The 24,471-nt window shown below is 48.3% G+C and overlaps 1 protein-coding gene across 2 annotated transcripts in view; it reads right to left on the minus strand.

Moving 5' to 3' along the window:
• RALGDS (ral guanine nucleotide dissociation stimulator) overlaps nt 1-24,236 on the minus strand; it is a 45,317-nt gene extending 21,081 nt beyond the window's left edge. For both annotated transcript variants that reach the window (XM_075015682.1, XM_075015681.1), the window contains exon 1: nt 23,935-24,236. In XM_075015682.1, the coding sequence (XP_074871783.1) occupies nt 23,935-24,120 (186 nt within the window). In that variant the 5' untranslated portion in view covers nt 24,121-24,236. The remainder of the gene's footprint in view (nt 1-23,934) is intronic.
• Between the last annotated feature and the right edge of the window lie 235 nt (nt 24,237-24,471).

Consider the following 24,471-nt stretch of genomic DNA (forward strand, 5'->3'; position numbering starts at 1 on the left):
CCTTTTCCAACTAACTGTGCATTCTGCACAGGTTGGTCAGAAACTAAGGAAGCAAAACAAAGCAGAAACAGAGACAGAGCTAAGGCTCAAACTGACATCTACACTCGTACGTCCCAGTGCATTTCCCCTTACTTTGCAATTTAGCAGAAAACAGGACAAGAAGTTGGACTGAGAGACAGGCAAGAGCTAGTAATCTAAGCACAGTACGGAGAGCCAAGAACCTGTTTCCTGGAAGCTGTGCACCCATGCAGCCACTCAAGAGAGATTCCAAAGCTGCCCAGCTGATTGGCAGAGTGCCCACAGCTAGGTTGTGTGTTTCTATTGGCAGTGCACATTTGCATGTCTCAGTGCACATAAATTATTCCACACATGGATGGAAACACACACACACACACACACACAGAGGGAAAGATTAGAGGGAACATTCCCAGGAACGCTCGAGTTGTAATCCCAGCTCTCCCACCAACTTCTCCCCTGGCTTCTGGGGAGATATTTGCAGCCATGTTTCCCTCCACCTACGGCCCCAAGTAACTCAACTTTTCTGACTCCATGGGCCTGAGCCCTGCAACTCCCACAGAGCTCAGATGGATCAGTGAGGGTTCTGCACCCATGTTCCCTCTAATTGTTTTTACATCTATAGGCAGAATAAATTTTGTTTTGTGCATCAAGGCATGTGCAGATGTGCACGACCAATAGAAACACAGGCTGCCGGCTGTGGGTGCTCTGCTGATCAGCTGGATAGCACCAGAATCTATCCTGGGCGGGCACCCAAGCACTCAGCTTACAGTGAACACTGCTCAGCGCCCCTGAAAACAGCCCAAAGTGACTCAGGTTGGGAACCCAAGAAAAGAAGGCTCCCAGAAACCAGCACTCACTTCCGAAGGGAGCTCCAGACTCAGTCTATCCAGTTCAGCATATAATCAAGGCATATGGGACCCCACCCCCGTTGCTTAATTAGGCAGGGTTTGATTGTACAATTATACATGAACTGTAAACCTTTTGAACAGGCTTCTAAGTTTCCTATTGGTAGAACTCAGAGGAATATAAAAGCAGAACCCAGATGGCTTGTTGCCCTGTTGGGAAAATGGTAGCACTTCCAGAAATGTTGGTTCAAAATGCTAGAGGCACTGTGGCTGTGTGGGTAGAGGACTGGGACCTCAGGAGACCAGGGTTCTACTTCAGGATCTATCAGTGGCCTACTGGATGACTTCAGGCAAGTGAATTCACCTCTCTGTGCCTTGGTTTCCCCATCTGCAAGAAGCCTAGCGTGCAGGGGGGAATCCTAACCTTGTTCGTAACGTTCTTGAGCTCTGCATCTTATAGCTTTGAATGCACCATTTTCAAGCTGAGGCCTGACCAAGCGTCATTGTAAATTACTCAGAGTTCACAGCAAAAGCACAATCCTGACGGCAGAATGACACTCTCCTCAGAGGACGCTTTATTGTCAAAAGAGACACGGCCCTCAAGCACAGCTCCAAATGTTGGGGGGGACAGAGCTAAAAAACCAAAAATGTGATTTCCAAAACATTGTAAAATTTCAGTGGCCACAACTGTTTATAAACAGACCTTCCCCTGAAGCTCTGCAACCCACACCCTGTGGCAGGGAGAACCGCGCAATGGAACCAACTGAGGAGGAAAGCAAAATTAACTCTGTCGAGTCTCATTGGCCAACCTGGAGAATGATGCAAAAATAGATACCAAAGATGGCATCTCCAAAATGGTGGCAAACAAATATGATTTTTTAAATTTGTTGAAACTAGTTAAAGGTGAAGGAGGAGAGGAAATGTGTGACTTAATTTAACTGCAGGCATGACAAAACCACTGCATGTGAGATACAAACAATTAAGCGTGCAATTACCAAGGCCTAAGCAGTAACTATATGCCCATGAGTTTACTCTTAGCCCTCAGTAAATACAGATAATGCACTATTATTACAAAGGCATCAGCCTGAAATATGGGATGACAGAGACATAGATGCTTAGAGAAGCTATTTTTATGCTGACAGCATCTGGATCAAAATAATAAGACACTTTCTGCATTTCTCTAACACCTTCCAGCTGGGGAACTCAAATGCTTTACAAGCCTGTGAGTGTTTATTAGGTAAGCCTGAGTGACTGATGTCTCGCATCCTTCCGCAAGGGATACCATCAGCCCTGTTTACACACAGGCAAGAAAAATAAGGCACAGGAGCTGTTACTACAACAGGGTAGATCTGGATGCATAATTCTGAGTACATGCAGCTACTCCAGCAGCAGTAGAGGTAAAGGTTACATAATATAGGCCAAGACTCAGGAGTGTTTACCATCATCTCAGTTAACTCTGTTTACAGTTCATCTTCCCCCGCCCCAGTGGATCTGCACCTGTTGAGAATTAACAATCTTAGAATGTGAACATAGACAAGATTAAGGGTCTGGTTCAAAGCTCACTGAAGTCAACGGGAGTCTCTGCATTGAGTACAATGGACTTTGGACGAAGCTGTTGGTGACTTTTTCCATGTTGGTGAAACTAAGATTTCCCATGCCCCGTTCCAGATGGTGCTCAGTCGTTGATACCTTGGAGTCCTTCTCAGAAAGCTTCGTCTAAAAACCCCTTTCCATCTGAGCCCATTTCCCCCACACTTCACACAAGCCCTGAGTTAGGTTTCACGCAAGCAGAAGCCTCCGTTCATCAAAATGAACTGCAGTAACTTCTGAGCTTCTTACATAAGCTGCAACACGTGACCCTGTTTGAAAGGAAACAAAAAGCCCCACTCTTAGTGAGAGGGAAACAGCTTCATTTCTGTGAATCAAACACAAAAGCAGAAGCTCCCCCTTCTTCTTCTCTTCATCTAAAATAAGACTAAGTAACACAACAGGTTTCCGGGGGGGGGATTTCCACGCAATACCAAAGAGCAGAGATACAAGTAGCAAAGATTAATTTACCCCATGCACACCCAGGGACATAAACTTCCCTTTCAAATGCAATGCCCAGGACGATGCCTAGAGGAGTGTTTAAGCTTTTTGAGACCACAGAACACCAGACAACAATATTTTGTATGAGGAACACCTATGAAAATGTTCTTCAATAAAACAAAGTTAAAAATCGTCAGACCGACCCCTCACCCCCAAAATAAAACAAAATAAAAAACAAAACCAAACAGCAACATATACAACAAAACCAAAATACATACCAAATTCAACCAGGTGTCATAGCAATGAAGCAGTAACATTGTTTCTGGTTCTAACAGACAAAATAGATCAGTGTATGATATCAAAAAAGTGTCAGACACTCACAGCACACCTGTGAGTTCATGAAACACCAGTGTTCCGCAGGACACAGTTTAGAGAGACCATCCTGCTCTGATTACTGAGCGAACCCATCGCCATGCTATCCAAGAGCCAAGGACACAGGAAAAAAAAAAAGCCGTGTAACAACATACTAGGTCTAGGTTGCTGATAGTACGGGCCTTTGTAGATAAGCAACATAAGGTGCCAAAATGCAGGACACCCTTCTATCCATTCCAGATCTTAACCTGCCCAAAAGATAACTCAACGCATTCAAGGCTGGAAAATCTTGGCGGGAGCAAGGTCGACTGCTGTGCGTCTTCAGGAAAGCCCTGGTGCCTGTGTGGGGCTGGGGGCAGAGGTGCGAGACAGCCAGGATGGAGAAGAAAGGGGTCAGGCCAGGCTGCCCAGAGGGGAAACAGGGGGGGCAGCTGGAGAGATAGGTGTGGGAAGAGAAGGGCTGGGTCCTCTGCGTAGGGGTGGAGTGGCTCACATCTACAAAAAGAGCACACACACAGAAGTTCCTGCAGATGGGCCTGGATCCTGATTACCAGTCTGCTTCACCAGTCACATTGATGGGAGAAAGAAACAAGGCCCATGTCCTTCACTGAGGGTTATGTACTTCTGTAGCACCAAGTCCATCATAGCCTCTAGCCCCTCCATCCAGGAGAGCTAATCGCTCAAGCATGAGAACAATAGTGTCAGGAAGTGAAGCAGATGGATGCGTATTCTTCCAACTCTACAGTCTCTCTGCCTTCCTTCCTTCCTTCCTTCCTGTCCCCAGCCACTTCAGTCAAGGAACAATTCCAACACCCTAGTAAAAAGCAGTGACAGAGGGGAAAAACAGGAAAGGTTTGGAACAGGGACCAGAAGCCAAACTTGAATGGGGAGGGTGGAGGAGAAGGGTTTTCTACAAGGCACACCAAGGTGGTGGCAAAATCTGGGAATGGCCATTTGCCCCATCAGCTGTTTGGCTCTGTGGGTCAGGACCTCCAGACACACTTGATGCGTATTTTGTTTTACTTTAGGTGTTAAAGAGTGGAGCATTTTAGCCCAATGGAGACAGCATGAGCTACTGGACCCAAAGGGTCCGTGTTTTCAATGATTTCAGAAACCTGCAGATGCCCCGGGCTGAAATCAAGAGCTAGGAGAGACATGAACCCTTTCTCTGTCGGGAAGCAATGCAAGTGTATTCTCCAGTGTTCAGTCATAGAATCATAGAACACTAGGACTGGAAGGGACCTCGAGAGGCCATCGAGTCCAGCCCCCTGCCCCAATGGCAGGACGAAGTACTATCTATCTAACCTGTTCTTAAATATCTCCTGCTGACTTTTAAGGGACTCAAGGGCTGTGGCTCCGATCCTTTCCTTTGGGGACATACTCCACAGCTTGCTCCGTTTTTGACTAAGATTCTCCAAAGAGACCAGTGGTTTTGGGTGTTCAACCTAACACACGCACTGTAGGGGCCCAACTTCCAATCCTGGGGGAAAAAAAAAAAAAACAGGCCCTTTTAAGGCATCTCAAGTTAGACACTAGCAATGGAAAAGTCTTGGCCTGAGTTCTTCAAATCCACACCCAGTCCTCCCACACACAAAATACAAGAAATTTTGTCTTATGGATGAAAACATATTCCACAGGCCAGTGGTCTGCACTGGGGAGAGACGCAGGCTAGTCACATGGCCAGGAACAAAACCAGCTTTGTCCCTTTGCGTGCCTCAGTTTCTTCTTCCCTTTGTCCATTTAGATTGCAAGTCTCTGGAGAAGAGACACTCTCTACCTTCCATCTGTGCAAACCCCACTCAGTGCAGCATGACAAGTGGGGAACAGATTAACCCCTACCTGCAACTAAAGCATCTGGTGTTGGCCTGTTAGAGACAGACCCCTGGACTAGATGGACCACAGGTCTGAGCCTTGCAATTCTCACATTTTCTGGCAGGAGACATCAAACACATCTTTCTGTTTTCTCTCTTTCCCTCCTCCTCCCCCCGCTTTTGGGCAGACAAGAACCTCCAGGGTCTGTTCTAAGGGTGCAAGCGGCAAAGCCTTAACTGAGTGAGTGGCTGGGGATTAGGAACTAAACCGCTTAGTTCCAGACACGAGGCAGTGCAGGGTGACTGAATTTGCCCCTGCTCTGGCTTCACTTCTGCAGGAGTTTAGAAGCACACAGGAACAAACCCCTGGCTGCACATAATCCCTTGGTGGCTGGATTTAAAAGGCTGTTCAGCTTCTTCCTCTGGACCTGGGAGGCACTAGGGCTTCTGAAACTCAGGCCCTTACAACGGCACATGCAGGAGAGCAGGAAATGTAGTTGTTCTCTGCAGTGTGAAAGCACTGACTGACAGACACCGGGGCAACGGGTTTAATCCCAACCCCATGCAAAAGAATGTACAATGGCCACTTGTGCCCTCAGATGGTTACACCCTACGTGGAAAAACTATGCAGGCAAGTATCCCCAGGGCAAGACTTTGGCAGACAGGCAGGCATTCTGGGAAGAGCTTTTCCAGGGTGACGCAGTTCTTAAGAAAACTGACCCCCGTATGTTTTCCCCTCCACCCAAGCTCGGGGCAGAAAGCGCTCAGCAGATACGGCAATTTCGGCCCTCATGTCACATTTCTGAGCTTTGTGCTCTTGTTAATATAAGCACAAGTTTCCACGGACTATATATAAAGGCAGCCCCACGCATGGCAACATACAGCTCACACAAAGGCAGGCTCACCCAGGAGGGCCCAAGGAACAAGAGCTAGAACGTCACAGTGGGTGACAGTTAGTACACAAAGTAATAATAGGTATCACTGCATCGGATTAAAGAGAGTTTCTGGCAGTAAGGGTAGGTCAACACTAGACCTGAAAGTCAATTTCAGATACGCAATTCTAGCTCTGGCAATGGGAGTTTTCTTCTGTTGACCTCCCTTACTCCTCGTGATAGCAAGTCTTGGGGTCAACTGCTGACCCCAGAGAGATTGATTTCACATGAAATTGAACTCTGGAAGATCAACCCCAACTGGGTCCATCTTCCGGAAGTGAAGCCAAGCCCTAAATCACTCCACTTCAGAAGGATTCAAACACCGATGTGACTCCTAGCATAGGGACACAGTGCAAGAGAAGGAGAGTAACAGAGGTGCAGAGGAAGAGGTGTGTAGACGTTAGTGTAATAAGTCCATCTGAAATGCAACAGGATGGTGACAACTTTGAGACTAATCAAAACCATAATGATTTTTCTGTCTTTGTCCAGCCATACCTCAGGGGTTTGGTTTCCAAGGAGCCAGTATTGACCTATGTGGTTTTTTTTTTTTTGGCAAAAGCAAAACAAGTGCAGCAGTTACATGAAAGCCAAACCAAAGCTATCTGCATTTTTGACCACTTGATAGGCCAAAACTAGAACCATGTCTCTATCCTCAGTCCTGCTGCTAACCTAGGTAGCTGTATAATTAAAATAGGAGTCAGGTTAAAAACTAAGTGTGGTTTGAGGAAGTAGGGGGGAGGGCGCAAAGCAAATGGGCTTTCCAAAAGCAAAGGTTTCATTACGTTTTGCAGCATCTAAATCTGCCTTTAGTTTTACTCATCTCTAAAACCATCTCGTACAAACTAGAGAATTAAAGGTTTTGCATTTAAGCTGGATGGGAAAATCTCTACATCCGGGTGTCCAACACACTAGCCACTAGCTCCATGCAGCTAGTTGGCTGGTTGAGTGTGGCTAGCTGGCTTGAACAATAAATATATTTTCAGAATAATGTGGCTAGTTTGCTATACAGTGGTTAATGCATCAGACCTTGGACACCCCAGCACTACATAGAAAGCATGAACTCAAAGGCTTGTTTTTTTACCAACAGATGTTGGGCTAATAAAAGATATTAACTTTCCCACTTTGCTACTTGAATATAACAAAAATAGACTTGGCAGATGTAATGATGATTTACATTATGGCAATGCATACACATGAGCAGGGCCCCACTGTGCCACACATGGCATTCAAACATGTAGTGAAGACAAAGCATTTGCCCCAAAGAGCTGAAAAAGCTCAAAGAGGAAAAAATCCTTTGCTATCTATGAATAAGAGCTAGCTAAGAAAGGAAGAGATCTGTTAATTTTAACATCTTGAAGGCTATGGTGACTAGAAATCATTAATTCATCAATTAAAGATAACTTTATTTAATAAATCTGTTTTAAATCTGAAATGGACTCAGATGAAACTTTTTCTCTTTATCAGAAGGGTAGCCGTGTTAGTCTGTATCCAGAAAAAACAATGGGAAGTCCTGTGGCACCTTATAGACTAACATTTATCGGAACATAAGCTTTCGTGTGCCAAGATCCACATTGTCATATGCATGTAGTGCATGCATCTACATGCATCTGGCAATGTGGGTCTTTGCCCTTGAAAGCTTATGCTCCGATAAATATGTTAGTCTATAAGGTGCCACAGGACTTCCCATTGTTTTTTCTCGTTAGGCATCCAGCCCATTTCAGGAAGTTTTATTTCATTTTAAAAAATTAAAATACATCTTTTGTCCACTGAATTTGAACTTCCATCCAAACAGAGCTGGACACAAATAAATCACAAGTATGAAAGGCATCATTCACCATTTTCTATCATCATTAAAAATTAAAGGAAAAGATCAAAAATCTGAGAAAAAAAGTTGAGCTACGTAACTGTGTAAGTAAATATGTACAGCTAGCAAAAAGAAGCACCAAATTTAGTACAAAGTTTACAACTATAGGCTGAACAACTCTAGTTGGGTACTTTCTCATTCAGCACCACCCGTAATCCAGCATGATTTTAGTTAGCCAGCTGACCACTTATGGGTGTGGCTACATTTCTCATGGTATCCAAGTTTCTTTACAACCACCAGCCCTGGTTTTCAGTGTTCTTTGCTGTTATCTGTAATTTACCCCTAAATGTCTTCTAAGAGCCCAGGAAGCAGTGGAAGTATTTGCAATGCTGTTAGACAATACTGACCACCTTTGGTCCAGCAAATGCTCTCGTTCGGCACCAGTCAGGTCCCGACTGTGCCGGACTACAGAGATCCAACCCATAGTTGCAAATCAATATGTTTTAATGGTTATTAAAACTATGAGAATCAAACTGTCTTTAGGGAAAATACTGAAGTACAAATGCAAAATGCAATTTAAATAGATGCTTTTAATCAAGGTTTCCTGATTGCTGATTCAAATCACGATTAAAATTGGTGTTTTAAATTGCTGCGATTCAAAAATCGGTCCACCCTGATTTCCAGCTGCCCGTTTGCACTCTTGGGACAGGAGTGGAATTGAAGGCTTCTCTCCTCTCCAGAAATTAATTCTCAGTCCTCTCCACCGGGGCTAATGCATTTTCCTCCCTCTAGCCTATGCACCCTTCCAGAGCAGCCACTCAGTGCAGTTCCACTACTCTGTAAATAGCTGCCCAGTCAATAATCCATCCTCTTAAGCTTGTAACTCATCAGCTGGCTGCCGTTCAAGCATGATTTAGCTGTATGGTTCCAACTGCACTTGTGTGTCGTTCCCCCCTCCCCGACTCACACACACACATGCACCCCTGCCTCCCACTGGATGCTTTTAATGCAGACCTGGTTACTAAAGCAACAGTAAAGATGAGTCAATGCCTGGGCCCGACCTGCATCAAAGAAACAAGGATCCCTGTATCAGTGCTGGGTGCTCCGAGGCACATCGTCGTTCTCTGCTGATGATGAGAGGGCTGCCAAGCACATCTGACCTTACTGTTCACAAACTAGCACTGGGTTAACTCTAGATGATGCAAGCCCCTGTGGGGACATGCTTATTTCAGTTTAAAAGTGGCTGGTCCTGACTTAAACTAAACCAGAGCAAGCCACACTGAAATCAGGGTACACACTGGGGCGCACACCATGGTTTAAACAGAATTAAATTCAGATCTTAATGAATTTGGTATCAACTCTGCCTAGGCAAGTCCAAAGATTCAAGAATTCTCTCATTTTACAGCTCCTTGTAACCCCAGCTTCCTGTGGCCTTCATCAAAGCACTTAGCAAAACATTCCACAAGGAAGCAGCCTTTCACTCCGGGTGGGTGACTTGAGACATGCACAGACTTTGTTCAGAGGTGACAAGCGCTCAGTTCTGGTGGGAACCAATGAGCATTGCATGGTCCCAGACTGCTGAGAGTCAGGCTGGTGCATGAGAAAGGGGCAGCCCAAGTGAGTGGGCAATTCAGGAAAAAAGAAAAAAAAAAGTCAGTCTCTCTACCTCAGCTTCTTCACCCTTTACAGCAAGGATGATGCTGCAAGGTCCTAGGCACACAGGACCCTTTGCACCCTTGCCTGGATCAGCCCCTACACCTGCTAGAATGAAGTGGCTAGGGAAGGGTTACCGAAAAAGAGAGATCCACAGCCCCCAGACATTGGGCAGTAAGTCTCTGGTCTGAATGCTCTGCAAATCGCGAACCCCGGCCCCGCCACGGGTCTGCATGGCACGGCAGAGTCAGCACCCTCTGGTAACCCAATTCAATGCCGCTACTGTATCCAGAAAGGCAGAGACGGTCTCATTGTACAGTCCAGCCAATCAAAAACCCATCTCCCTCTCTTTCTACGATGGTTGTTGTTCAGATGACCCAGTGAACAGCTGAAGCAGAGAAACTGCAGGAAAAGTCCATTGAACAGAGGGCTGCAGCAGCCAGAGCGGGGCTGTTTGTGAAAGGCAGGGAGAACGCAAACCGAGGCTTTTGTCCTGCCACACTCCCTGCCCCCAGCTCCAGACACGGAGGATGCATAATTCTCCATTTGTTACTGCTGTGCTTTCTCAGCTGTTCTGCACCCCGAAGGGGGCTTCAGTCACCCACCCCCTCCTGACTGCCTGGGTTTCATGACAGAGGCTCCTTTGGCTCCACAGCTGTGAAATGGGAATGTGCCAGACAGTGATGATTAGCTAGCAATTCTCCTCTAGGATGGTTCCTGTCCAGCCCCCACAGTTGGTTCTGTGGTGAGGGGACCAGTGTTCCCTGTAAGCTGAACGCTTGCGCAGCTGCCCAGGAGAAACTCAGGTGCTGCCGATCTGATTGGCAGAGGGGAGAGATGACATCAAGCACTTTTGTTTTGTAATCAGCAATATCTCCTATTACTGGGATTGCTGACAGGGTGCCCACAGGCCAGTAAGTGTAATGCAACCAGGGCCAAGAGACTCTTGGGCCAAACAAGTTCCCACCTGGGAGCCCAACATCAATACCTGGAATTCAAGCGGCCCAATCTTCACAGGTGCTGAGCTAGTGATGATGATGGGAGCTGAAGGCTCCTGCCACCTTTGAGAATCAAGATGTTCTCATTTAAGAGCCTAACCTGTGCACCGAACAGGCAAATGTTCACATGCCCACGTCGAACAATTTGGCCACAGCTCTTGCTTATGCGTATTGCTGCAAGCAGTCCCAGTGAAACAGACGGGAGTAGCCAGGCAGAAAGCTCTGTGTTCTGCAGCATACAGGCCTGGGGCAACATCAGGGCTTGAACATTACCTGTCTTCCCTGCTACCTGCCTGAATGCAGTCCCCGCCTCCTCCCCTGCTCCTCCTCATTCCTGCTCTGCATGGGCAGCATTGCATTTATGAATGCACAGTCTGCAGCATTCCCAGCACCACCATTTTGGAGGCACAGACAAGAAATGCCCTGCAACACAGAGCTTTAAATCAATATCCTTGGGGGAGGCAGTTTCTGCCTGGGGGCCATTTCCCCTGCACCAAACCAAGACTTCCAAGGCCACATCTCCATTCCGGGCACCACAGCCGCACACTACAGGTAACTGAGACCGCCCCTGGCATGTTACTGGAACACCTGCAGCTCCTATTGCACAGAAAAAAAAAATCAAGTAATAAACCCCGCTCAGACACAGCAATTTAACAAGCCACTGCAGACGCACACTGGTGGGCTAATTTATCAGTTCCTGTCATCCAAAACCTTCCGGAGCTTGATTAACACTCAATTCCCTTTTGCAGGGCCTCCTCCTTCATCTGCTCTGGATTACCAGCGACTGGCAGCCACAGAGACTTGCCCCCCTGAGTCTGAATTCCAAGCCATGGTTCTCTTTAGAAACAGGACTGCTGGAGAGGTCACAGCAGCTCCCTAATGAAACAGCTGGTGGGATCCAGAGGCAACATCACTGCAGGAGCCTGGGTGTGAGAGAGGCGGAGGTGACTGCATTACACCCACAACTGTGTTTCCAGGACTGGGCAGAAGGAGGAACCACTCCCCTAAGCTGCCCCCTCTCACTAGCCAAAACTTTGCGGGGAGGTTCTGAACTCTCTAGTACCACAATCTCTTCGCAGAACCAGACTCTGGGTCCTGGACAGGACTACTTCAGTGCAAAAAAAGGCCGTTGTGGGTGGCCCAGCTCCAAAGCCCCAAGAAGTTCTGACAATTTGGAGAAGATGTAGCTCAGCAAACATTCTGGGGCTTGTCTGCAGCTTGCCCCAAGCTTCCAGGGCTCATTCTGCTCCATCTACCCACTAGCAGAGATGGGTCTGAATCAACACGCCAGGGCGTGACAAGTTCAAATCTGAAGGGTAGTCAAAATCCAGAGATGAATGTTGCAGCACAATCCAGTATGATCCATAACACTGCAGGAAACAGGTGCTTAGTTACCTCACCTCTCCAACAGCAAACCATAGCAACACCCTGAGTCATTTAAGCCTAGCTGCGCTGTGGTGACCAGGACACCAATCACTAAAAGACAATCAAGAGAAAACAGCCAGCTGGCAATTGAACTGCAGACGAGCAACAGGCAGTAGTGTAGCACCAACCCTCCAAATGCTCCTGCCAAAGGGGTTACACACCGGACGCAAGAGAGAAGTTTAACCAAAAAATCCACTTGCAAAAGAGCTGCTGAATAAAGACAAGTGAGGGAAAGTGCCGTCACCTGACCACGGCAAACCAAACGACAGCCTTCCCCTGCTCTGCTTTCAGTGACGCCCCCAGGAGCTACGCGAAGAGCATGTTTAGAAAGTTCAACCCAACCCGGCCTTACTCGCTGTAAGAGCTACATCCGGAAAATCCTCCACATGCTTGTTGACTTAAACAGGAATTTGGTGCATCAAGCCAGACCCTACAAGAGGGGGGCCAAAGGCTGAATGATTCATCCAGACTCAGTGTTCCCTGGGAGCACCTGGGCGGCCACCCAGGAGAGATTCAGGGGCCGCCCAGCTGCTCTGCAGAGCGTCCTCAGCCACTCTCGGTGGGCACCGTGTGTCGCTATTGGTGTTGTACACCTGCATGTGCCACAGCGCACATAACATTTATTCCACCCACGCATGGAAAAAGCTAGCAGGAACACCGTCCAGACCTCCTTAAACTTATGGGGATTCAGACAACACAAACCTACAACTGAATCACCCCAAAATTATGGCCTCAGCTGAAAGGTTCAGTGCTGGATCCAAATTTCCTCAAAGTCCCAGGGGCTTAGAATTAGGATTTAGTTTTGGCTCAAACCAAAACAGCCCTGCTTTGTGCAGCTGCACTAAGAGAGAGAACGTGTGTGTACACTTGAGCCTATTCCTTGACGTTAACTCAGGTTAAAAACAAGCCACCAAAACAAAAACGTTTTAAAACTGAAAACATCAACCTCAAATGAGCATGCAAAGCTGCCTGGGGTTTTGCATCACCATGGAAACGCGTTCATTGTAAAGAGAGGGGAAATCTCAGTGGTTTTGCTCTGTCATATAGAAAGGCATTCTGTATTACGGGCAGGGAACACTTTACAAACCAGAGTTCCACGCAGGCATTCAGCTCAGCTGCTATTTGTTAAAATGTGGATAACAGAAAGAAAAGCAACTCTAAAAATAACCCCTCTGCATTCCAGACGAAGTCACCACCAATCACTTCCCTATTAAATCTGCTCTGTTTGCAAGTCAAAACAAAAAAAAACTTTCTTCTCTCCACCACTCTCCCAAACACCAGCAGGGAAAGCTCAGCCTGGGTTCTGGAAATTTCAGCTGTGTTTTTCCTACTTCCTACAGTAGCACCAACATCAAGAACCAAAGAACCAGAATTCAGATGGGCAGCTGCTGCCACAGTGCCAGATTGAGAAAGCTGCCCAGGACCCGAGAGCCGTGTCTACACGTGCACGCTACTTCGAAGTAGCGGCGCCAACTTCGAAATAGCGCCCGTCACGGCTACACGCGCCGGCGCTATTTCGAAGTTAACTTTGAAGTTAGGCGGCGAGACGTCGAAGTCGCTAACCCCATGAGGGGATAGGAATAGCGCCCTACTTTGACGTTCAACGTCGAAGTAGGGACCGTGTAGCCGTTGCGCGTCCCGCAACTTCGAAATAGCGGGGTCCGCCATGGCGGCCATCAGCTGAGGGGTTGAGAGATGCTCTCTCTCCAGCCCCTGCGGGGCTCTATGGTCACCGTGGGCAGCAGCCCTTAGCCCAGGGCTTCTGGCTGCTGCTGTTGCAGCTGGGGATCCATGCTGCAGGCACAGGGTCTGCAACCAGTTGTCGGCTCTGCGGATCTTGTGTTGTTTAGTGCAACTGTGTCTGGGAGGGGCCCTTTAAGGGAGCGGCTTGCTGTTGAGTCCGCCCTGTGACCCTGTCTGCAGCTGTGCCTGGCACCCTTATTTCAACGTGTGCTACTTTGGCGTGTAGACGTTCCCTCACAACGCCTATTTCGATGTGGTGCTGTGCAACGTTGATGTTGAACGTCGACGTTGCCAGCCCTGGAGGACGTGTAGACGTTATTCATCGACATAGCCTATTTCGATATTGCTACATCGAAATAAGCTATTTCGATGTTGCCTTCACGTGTAGACGTAGCCAATGTGAGCTCTCAGAAAAAGCCATTTCCCTCTGGACAGTCACATTTCTGAGATGAACCCAGTCCGAAGCCCAGCTGAGGAATGAAAAACAATCTCGTTGTTTAGCTATGCAAAAGAAATATGCATTACACATGCCTGTATGCCAGCTGAAAGCTCTGCCAACATTCAGCTGTTGCTCTTCAGTTATGTTTGGTACTTACTCAGTGTAAAATAACTGGCCTATTAAAACCAAAACAAACTGCAGACCTAGGAACACGTGCTCTACATTCATCAACTAATTAGTATCTGCGTAGCACTAAAGGAAAGAGAGAAATCTAGACATGGTATGTGCTAATGCCAAGTTACAGTTATGGTTTCCTCCTACTGCAGTAGTGCCTGAGGCTCCAGACCCATTGTACACACACACAACAAAGGCAATCCCGGCCACAGAGAGCTAAATCTGTCACCAGCCATGCCCAGTTCTTCAGTCAGGAAAGGTGCTCTCTTCTCCATGTAAGGAAGCCACAAAAGGATAGAATGGGAAGCCAAGTGTCACCCCTTTAAAATCTGAACAAAATAAAGAACCCTTTCACACTGACACCGTTATATGTCAAAGGCAGCAGGGAGGCTTGAGTATTTATTTCTGCTAATTGCATGTATTGGAACTCGTTATCAACAAAGCTAGATATACAGCTCACGAGCTGTCCCCAGAGACATACCCTTTCTTACCTAAGGGAGGGCAGGACAACATTTTTAAACACACAATTCAGCCCCAAGCCCTTACACCTGGTTTTCACTTCCCTCTTTCCCTCTGCAGCCTTCAAAAGAGCCAATCAAGCATTGGTGGATCCACTTACAGGGCAGGGGAATACAGATGGAACTGGTCTTCTCCTTCACCCTCAGGACCTGACCGCTGCAGGACAGAGAATTTGCTGGACCACAGGAGGTCAATATTGCCTAGCACATTACTAACACTTCCACTGCTTACTGGGCGCTTAGAAGACATTTGGGGTAAATTACAACTAAACAACAGCACAGAACATGGAGAGCCAGGACTGGTGGCTGTAAACAAACTTTCTGGGACCACGGGAAACTTGGCCACATCCAGGATAAGTGGTCATCTGGCTAACTAAAATCATGTCAGATTACAGCTGTTGCTGGATGAGAGTGTTCCAGATTAGAGAGATTCAACCTGTAGTAGAGACTGCTCCACAAAACCAGCTGGTGTTGCCATTTTCTTTTGCGGGCTCAAATTGCCTTGGGAGCAATGTCCAAGTGTTATCTTTATTGCAGTGGGACCCCAATCTAATGCCTGGTGGGTAGGGCCTGGATTGAACAGGAACGTGGCAATGGGCTTTAGTAAAAAGTTTCTAGATGCTGTCACGTGAGAGTCTAAAGCGGCTGAGATTTCTATTGTTTTGAAGTGTTTCTAGATTTGGCAGTGCTGTCCTCCCATGTTTGCAGGCAGCCCGAGACAACAGCTCAGAGTTTTGTCTTCACAGCACAGTTAATCCAGGGCCTGACCCAGGTTTTAGCCCAGAATATTTGGCCCCCACACAAAGAAAGCCTCTGACCCAGCTTTGCAGGTGCTTTGTGATAGTTTGTGCAGTTGGGTGAGAGCCAAGCTCAGCTCTAATAGAACCACACTGAAAATAAGTCACTTGAGTGCTGCTAAAGCTTCAATCCCGCCATTCCTCATGAAAGACAGATAAATTCACCCTCAGCTGACTGGGAAAATGATCTTAGAGTGCCTCACCATAAAGGACCATGGGATACAGTCTCAGACACAAGTGTAGAACCAGTGAGCAAAGAATAACAAGCGAATGGATTTGCAGTGGGGATTCTCACACTTGGACTAGGCACACCAGGCACCAGTCCCTCAGATTAACTGTGCAGTGAAGACTAACAGAGAGGTAGTCATGTTAGTCTCTACTCCAACAAAACAAAGCAGGAGAAATGTAGCACTTTAAAGACAAACAAAATGACTTCTTCAGTGATGAGCTTTCATGGGACAGATCCACTTCAGATCAATTTCATTTCCAATACAGATTGATATGCATAAATCAGTTTGATTTGGCAGTTTTATTGCCATTTTTTTTTGTTTTCGGTCCTCTGTACTTATATAAGTCAGTCTGTATTGGAAATGAGATTGATCTGAAGAAGTAGGTCTGTCCCATGAAAGTTTGCCACTGAATAAATCATTTTGCTAGTCTTTAAAGTGCTACATTTCTGCTGCTTTGTTCTGTGCAGCGAAGAGTAAGAGAGCGGTAGCTGTGTTCGTTTGTACCTTAACAAAACAAACCAGCAGTCATATAGCACTTTAGAGACTAACAAAACGATGAAGTTAATGAAGACACAGAGGAAGGACTTGATGCAAAACTATTGAAGACATGGGGCCCTATCCAACACCCACTGAGAGGTGTGAAGTGCCTCCATCCCCTTCAATAGGATGTTAACTCTGGGTTGCTAATCTTGATAGTTTAGCACAGTGTTTCCCCAATTTTATTTGGCCACAGAACCCTTTTAAAACTCAAAAGAATTTTGCAGAGCCCCAACCAACAGTCTTATATAGGGAGCTGAAAAAGGATAACAAACAAATGTTAAGCAAAGTTCATGAGACCAATGATTTAACTGCACATATTCAAAGACAAAAGTCACATTTAATGTAATGAGTCAACAGAGTGAGTATGGGGATTTACAGTGGTATATAAACAGGCGATCGCACCAGTGACTGTGTGCAGAGCACTGAGTAGTGACATCATTGTCTCCACTCTCTGGCTAAGCTGGCAGCGCACAGGGACTCATATCGTGGCAAACACAAACGAAAATGGTTTATAAGAAAAATCATAAATGCTTAAATATTGATCGTTATTTTAAAATCAGAAAATGTTATTGCAATGGAATTTTCTCACAGAACTCTTATTTTCACTTTGCAGAGCCCCAGGGGTTCCATGGAACACCACTGGGGAAACACTTGTTTAGCAAAAAAAACCAAGCAGTCCTGTAGCACCTTAAAGACTAACAAAATATATTTATTAGGTAATAAATTGAGTCTATATATTTGTTAGTCTTTAAGGTGCTACAGGACTGCTTGTGGAAGCTACAGACTAACCTGGCTACCCTCCTGAGACTTGATTGCTTAAGGACCTAGACCAGTGTTCTCAACCTTTTTTTTTTTTAAATAAAGTACTGCCTTTTAAAAAAATATTATAAGTACTCCCAGTACCTACAATTTTTTTTTCTTTTACCATTGCAAAACATTCGTTTAAACCACCTAATCGTAACTGGCTGGTTGGAAGGAATTGCCTAGAGGCAATAAACTTGCCATGCACTTATGATTATGCAAAAAGGATAGATTAAAAAAAAATAGATTTACATAAAATAAACCCAATTTTTTTATTCACAAAAAAAGTTAATGTACCCTCTGGAAGAGCTCAGAGTCTCCCCAGGGATAACACATATCCACTGACCTAGACCACGTAACTATTTCCTCACTGACCATTTTTGTTCACATCCGAACTGTAGGATTGTGGACATGGTTTCACTAGAACACTTCTCCTTGCAGGATAACCCTGATTGTATTCTCCAGATAATCAGCACTAAGTTAAGGCCATTTGAGAGACACAGAGGGGTATAGGTGGGGAAGATGGTCACACAAAATCAGTTTTACATCCCAGACAGAGCATTGATGCTCATATGGCAAGGAGAATGGCTCTCTGGGCCTGTCTGGGCAAATGACACAGAGCATCATCTAAAATAGTTTCGGTTAAGGCAGGTTTTACATAGAATGCAAACTCAACTGAACTGGGATCTCTTTGGGGCAGGAACATTCTCTTGGCATCCATGCAATGCTGGGCACATTTAAAGCACTGGATAAACACTCAGCAGTCCCTTCAAAGGCTCCAGTTATCCCTCTGATCACAGTCTCATCTATTCCCTTTGCAGGGAAGAGAGGCTCAAATTCCACAGACTGAGCACAGGGTGGAATTCCACCTCCCAGAAAGCGAAAGTCACAGGGGAAACATTTCCCTCTTCCCCCATTCAGCTGACATTGCATCCAAATCCCATTCCCTAGCAACAGCTTCCCCACCCCCTCTTCCCTGCACTCCCCGCTGGGTCCAGGAAGGGGGAAGGAACATATGAGAGCCCCAACAGTGCTGCAAACCCACATTCCTTTTATTTATTTACACAGCGGCCTGAAAAGGGCTGCCCCAGGCAGCTATGAGTGTGGCGCGCTGGAGAAAGCAGAGAGCTAGAGGCTGCTGGGCCACTTTACATGGTCTGGAGAGACCTAACTAAGCTCCCAACCACTGTTTCAATTACACAACCAGAGGGGGGAAGTGGGAGGAACACACGGTGATGGGCAATTAGTGGATGTGCCAGACTGGAAGGCCTGCCTGTACAGATACCAGTTCAGTCACTGGCCCAGCTGATGTGTGATGGAGAGGAATGTACCATTCACAGGCACTCCGGGACTCGCTGCCAGTGGGTTAGCATCAAAGCCCCCAGGCCTCCCGCAGGGCAAGACGGGCTTCCCAGCACACACCAATCCCAAACCAGCACAGGCATCCCTTTACAATCCCCTTGAAAAATCTCTGTGATCAGATCCTGTTGCATCCCCAAACAGCCAACACTCCTGTGCTCTTTCCCTCTCACAGAGGCCTGACCTCAAGGACCTATGGCAATACCCTGAGCAAGAGAAAAAGCGATTCTGCAACTCACGCCCCCGTCCAACAGGAGACATAAAGCAGAATTCTGCAAGCAACATGAGGCTTGGTTCTCCTCCCACATTATCTTACAATCACTAGGGCTCGGGTTTTAGCGTCATTCAGCTTTAGGCACACAAAAAAAAGCAGTCTGTTATACGTCCATCAAATCAAAGCAAGCTGCTATTTACTAGATGCATTCCAGGAGCACCCAGGTGCCCAGTGCTCCAGGTTCGGGACAAAGAGAACTCAAAGAGCATCCCTGCCACAAAACCCACTGCAGTCAATGGAGAGACTCCTATTCGCATCGGTGGCCTTTGGATCAGGCCTTCAGCACCGAGGTCACTGGTTCAAATCCAGCACTCTGGTGCTAATGATCTAGGCAGATGTCAAGTGAATCTGACAGCATCCAGGCCCTTGGCACCATCAACATCAGTGCAATTACTCAGTCCCCTTGCTGATAATCTGATCCCACAGGCCAAGGAATAAGTAGCCAAGCTGAGCACCCATGAGTCCCTCTGAACCCCTGGCAGATGGCTCCGAAGCCACCTCTGCCTGCGGATGGAGGGGCGGCAATGCAGAGCTGCCAATCCAGCACGGAATCCACTTACACCTTCAACAGACCAGAGCTCTACTGAAACCTGAGACAGCCATCTCCAGGTAACACAATCTGTACACAAACATACTTGGGAGCCTCTCCCGCAGCCCGCTTTAATGGTATCAAAGAAAAAAATCCTGCCCGCCCGGCTCTTTAGGTTCTTTTGCAGACACTTGTGCACACGTACACCAGCTGAACCCTCTTGGGAGCCAGTGCTGCACCGTTTGGAAGGAAGCCAGAAAGTCAATCCCCATCCAGGAAATACCAGCAGGGCATTGCCCTGTGAACTGCAGGAGGCATCTTGCACTCAGCTTGAGTGCAGAGGAAAGCACTCTGTGCAGACAGGATCTCTGTTTCCCAAACCTAGCACAGGTGTGGCCAGGGGAAGAGAAGGTCTCCTCTCCCCCATATGATACCACATGAAGCCCTGGTCCCAAGCAACAACACTGAGCAATTTGCATAACAAAAGCAAGCCTCTTTTTAATTGTCCACAGTACACAGCGCCCAGTGCCTGGGCAGTAGCTGTATAACCTTCCCCCAGCAGCACGTAGGTACGTGAGAATCCAAATGCAGACAGACGATGCCTTGGAAATGGCACAGATACCAGCATGGGACTGCTTGTTCCATAGGCACCAGCCAGAGATGAGCTGAGGCCATGAAAATGTGAATAATCCCTTTGCCTGATGGACAGCTTTTTCACGAATCCCTGCTCCCGTGTTGGGCCAGATTTTGAACCAGTGTAAACCAGCATAATTCCATTCATGCCAATGAAGCTGCACTCAGTGCACAGAAAAGGACCAAGTCAGGGATGCAGGAAAGTCTGGAAAGCAAGGCGTTTTTTGGACATGTACTAGTTAACATGTGGTCCACTACTAGCTTGGACAAAGATGGTGTATTTTTAACATGTCTTGGTAGGTCGAGATAACCCTCCTGGGCAGAGGTGGGAAAAGTACCCAAAAAGATACTTAGGTAAAAGTTCAGCTGCTGGGGGCGGGTGGGGGGCAGGGGCAGAGAGATGTACTTAAGTACAAGTCATTTGTGTCCCTCTGAAAAACCACTTGTGACACCTGTGTATGTACTTTTTCCCCATCTAGACTGTACTCAAGTATCCAGAAGTGAAAGCAGCTGCACTTTTAGTCAAGTAACTTTTTGGGTACTTTTCTACCTCTGCTCCCAGGCTTTCCTCCAACCTTGAACTTGATTGAAGGCATTCTCCATGCAGCCCTTGGCATTTAAGGCCAGATTATCAATTTTTTTTAAAACTTCCATTTGCAGTCCATTGATAGGCAGCAGATTTTAAACAGACATAAGGAAGAACATCACACAATGTACAGTTAACCTGCGGAATTCATTGCCAGGGGAGATTGTGAAGGTCGAAAGCATAACTGGATTCAAAAAAGACCAAGTTAACATTCACAGAGTGTGGGTCCATTGATGTTTATTAGCCAAAGAGCGAAGAACACAACCCCTTGCTCTGGGTGTTCCTAGACCTCCTACTGCCAGAATCTGGGACCAATGATAGATCACTAGATAATTGCCCCAGTCCGTTAATTCCCTCTGAAGTGTTTCATGCTTGATGCTCGTGGAAGATACTGGGCTAGAAGGACCATTGGTCGGACTCATTATGGCCATACTTTTGTCTCCAGGGCTTTTCTTACTAAAATATAAATATATTTCCTAGGAAGAGTCCAGGTTAAGTCCCACAGAGCGATTTCACCAACTGCACTGATGTAACAGTTTGGCATTTTCCAGTTGTTTTGTCACAACAAAACACTTAACGGCTCAAAGAGAAACGAATAGGACCTTACACAATAAAACTAATATCAGCACTTTTGTAGTATGTTCCTTTTGAAGGTCTCAAAAAGTCATTCCCTGATTCACAACTCCTCACTTTGCTATGTAGCAATCTGCCCATGTCATAAACGGGGAAAATGAGGTATTGAGTGGGGGAGTGACGTGTCGATGCTCACACAGGGAAGAGGTGGCAGCGTTGGGAACAGAACCCAAGAATCCTGGTGTCTAATGGTTAGAGCAGTAGAGTAGACATGTTTCTTTCCTACAATCAATCAACACAAAGGAGAAGCACTGAGATAAGAGCCAGAAAGACGACCCTGCTGCTGGTCACAGCTTTTAATGAGCGGGGTGCGGAGGGGAGCAATCACTCCAAACAAATATTCAAGCAGGTCCATCCTACTCCGTCTGACCATAGGGTTGCATCACCCCCTGCTGGTAGGGCAGCGCTGTCCCTAACCCCTCCCCCCAGCCCCCATCTCCCCTTTTCTACTCCTGCTGCAAGTCCTGGGGTCCTGCTGAAACTACCTAACTCAAAGACCTGGGCAGGAAGGCACGAGGGCTTCAGCATGCTCAACAAGGAGCAGAATGGCAGCCCTTCCCACTCCTGCTCCCTTGCGCTGAACGCTCTCCCAGCCAAGAGCCCTGCTCTCCCAGCACCGGAGGAGCTGCAAGTCTGGACTTCCTGCCAGGCGTAACCAGAAGCAGATGATGTGCTCTGAACACTGTCACTACGCCCACCCTCGAGAGAGAAGGAGGAAAGGGGGAGGGAAGGGAAACAGCTCAATGGCATGTTTATGAACTTTCTACGGTGTTGACGGGGCTGGTCCCTAGAAAAGCTCCCATGGGGTGAGAGCACTGGACAAATGAGGACTGGGGAGCCACAACCAGAGTCCCCTTTCCTAACTGGGATTTTGAGAGACCAGGGCTCTACACGGGCAGAGAGGTGTACAAGGAAGGTGCTTCCGCCACAGCACTGGGCTGTTAATCCTAGCGTTAACTGCTCTGCCCCATAACTCATTTAAGTCTTGTCTTCTCTCCCTTCCAGCTACCTAGCTGTGATCCCAGAAGCTTTAGTGGTGACCCTCTCTGAAGCACCACAGCTCCAGGGCTGGATAAGCCTGGTGGGTTGCAAGTTCCAGTGGAAACAAACCTTGCTGACCCATTCTTGAACTTCTTCTCTACTGGGCCACACATGTGCACACTTGAACTTCCCCCATCCGCCAATGGAAGGAACTGGACAAAACCAGAGGCAGCTGCCAAACGCAGCGCTAGTTACCCAGAGATGGGTGGAAGAAAGTCCCTAATCACCCACTACCCTGAGCCGAAGTCACCATCCTAGCCAACAAAGGGCACCGTGCTCTTTTTGACCCACAGGATGGTGGATATAGGCCTGGCTTACCCAGACATATCCAAGGATGTTTTTGCAGGTCTCTGACACTGACCCAACCCCCGCAACCCAATGTTCCCTTACCTATGCTGGGCTATGCAAACTCCTCTCCCTGAGCCTGTCATTTGATCAGGGTCCCCCTCGTTTTCCCGCAGCCTTCTTGACAAAATGCAGGCTGCTGTGTGCGCCACACACACCTCCCTAGAAGGACAGCCCCAATTCCTACCAGCACAATTGGGATCTGAAGCCAGAAAGAGCCAGTGTTTCACAGAAAGGTCCAGATCACACCCTTGAGTATGAATGTTTTGCATCCTCCACTGAGTGTCCTACCAGCCAACCCCCACAGCCTTCCCCCCTCCACAGGGGCGGATGATGCTCAGGTCCTTCCTTTGCAACCTGGATAGGCCCGACGCCTTCACAGGCAGCTAGAATTTGAGCAGACGGTACAGCAGACGCCAGACTTTCAAATAAAATATTTAAATGCCCTGGCTCTAACTCCCTGCTCCCTTCCACTAGCTGCATCAGATGGCGTGCCTCTCTCTGGTCTCTCCTGACAGATATTCCAGCTCGGCAGAAGGCCTGCCAAAAAGATAATGGCCTAAGGGGAAGTAAAGAGATCACAGAGGGCAGCTATTTACCCCTCCTGGATACAAGCAATAAAAGCGCTGCCCAAACATCTTCCACAGTCCTCCTCTCCTTCTTGAGCAGCCTGCACCGTAAGCCACAGCATCCCTCGCCATGCCAGGGCTCAGCACCTCAGAACCAGACGCGTAAGCCAGCATTGGAAACACGTTAGTCAGAGACCGTGCAAACTCATAGCACCTGCAAACCAAGCCAGGCGGCCCCATCTGGAGAGAACGCAGCATACACACGCCAGGCAGCTATGGTGAGTGAAGTTACACCGCACACTCCTGGATGCTTACCTGCAGCATCAAGAAAGTACCGAACCCCGGATGTTTTTCAGCAGTGTTATCAATCATCCAGAAGACCAAATCCCAGGAGGAATCCATCCTCCACGAAGTGGAGGAGGGGGACGGGCACGGAGGGGAATGAATCAGAAACACGAAACGTGTAAACAAACCGCAGGAGAGGAGCCCTTTTGGCGGGGAGCCGCAGACCTTTGGAAACAGGGCCCTGAAATGCCTCTGTGTACACCGGGGTAATCAATAAGCAGATGGGGCCATGCCCAGACACACACACACACCCATATTTTTACAGATTTACCATTCTAGGAGGAGGAGGATCGTTATTTTCTCTGCTGTCTGGCCCTCCGCTCTCCCTTGAGCGGAGCCCAGGGGACCTTGGCAGAAAACATCCCCGCCTGCCCCGGTCTACCCCCAGCCTGAGCTCGGCTGAGACCCCCCCGACTCATTGCACCAGTGACTCTCCACCCCCTGCGCCGCAGGGCCGGCACAGCCCGGAGCCAGGCTCCGGCGCGCCCTCACCTCCAGCGGCGGCAGGTCGGGGTCGAGCTGGGTGAAGCTGTGCAGGACCACGGGGCTGCTGCCCTCGCCGGCCACCTCCAGCCTCACGCCGTCCCACAGGCTCCTCGTCCGCCGCGAGCTCTCGAACATGGTCTCCGGGCCGCCCGCCCCGGCATGGCGCCGCTCCGCCCGCGCTCGGTTCACCATGGGCGCCGCCGGGCCGCTAGCCCCCCATGCGGACCCGCTGCCCGCCCGGCACCCGCGCCGCAGCGCCGCGGACCCGTCCGGCTCGGGGCCGCCCGCTCAGCAAGGGCCGCCCGCAAAGCCCGGCGCCGGACTGCCGGAGAGGGGCCGCCGCAGCCGCCCGGCACTCAGGCCGGGGCGGGGAAAGGCGACAAGCCGCGCCAGGGAGGCGGAGCCACGGGCTCCCCACAGAGCTGGGCGGGGCCTGCTCTCGGGACCGGGCCCCCGGCTGCGGAAACAGGGTCCTGCCGCGCTCCCGCCGCCTGCGGCGCAGAACGGAGCTGTCGGGGACGGCAGAAAGGTCCCCCCCCCCCC

The sequence above is a fragment of the Carettochelys insculpta genome, chromosome 21, assembly GCF_033958435.1.
Source record: "Carettochelys insculpta isolate YL-2023 chromosome 21, ASM3395843v1, whole genome shotgun sequence".
Taxonomy (NCBI): Eukaryota; Metazoa; Chordata; order Testudines; family Carettochelyidae; genus Carettochelys; species Carettochelys insculpta.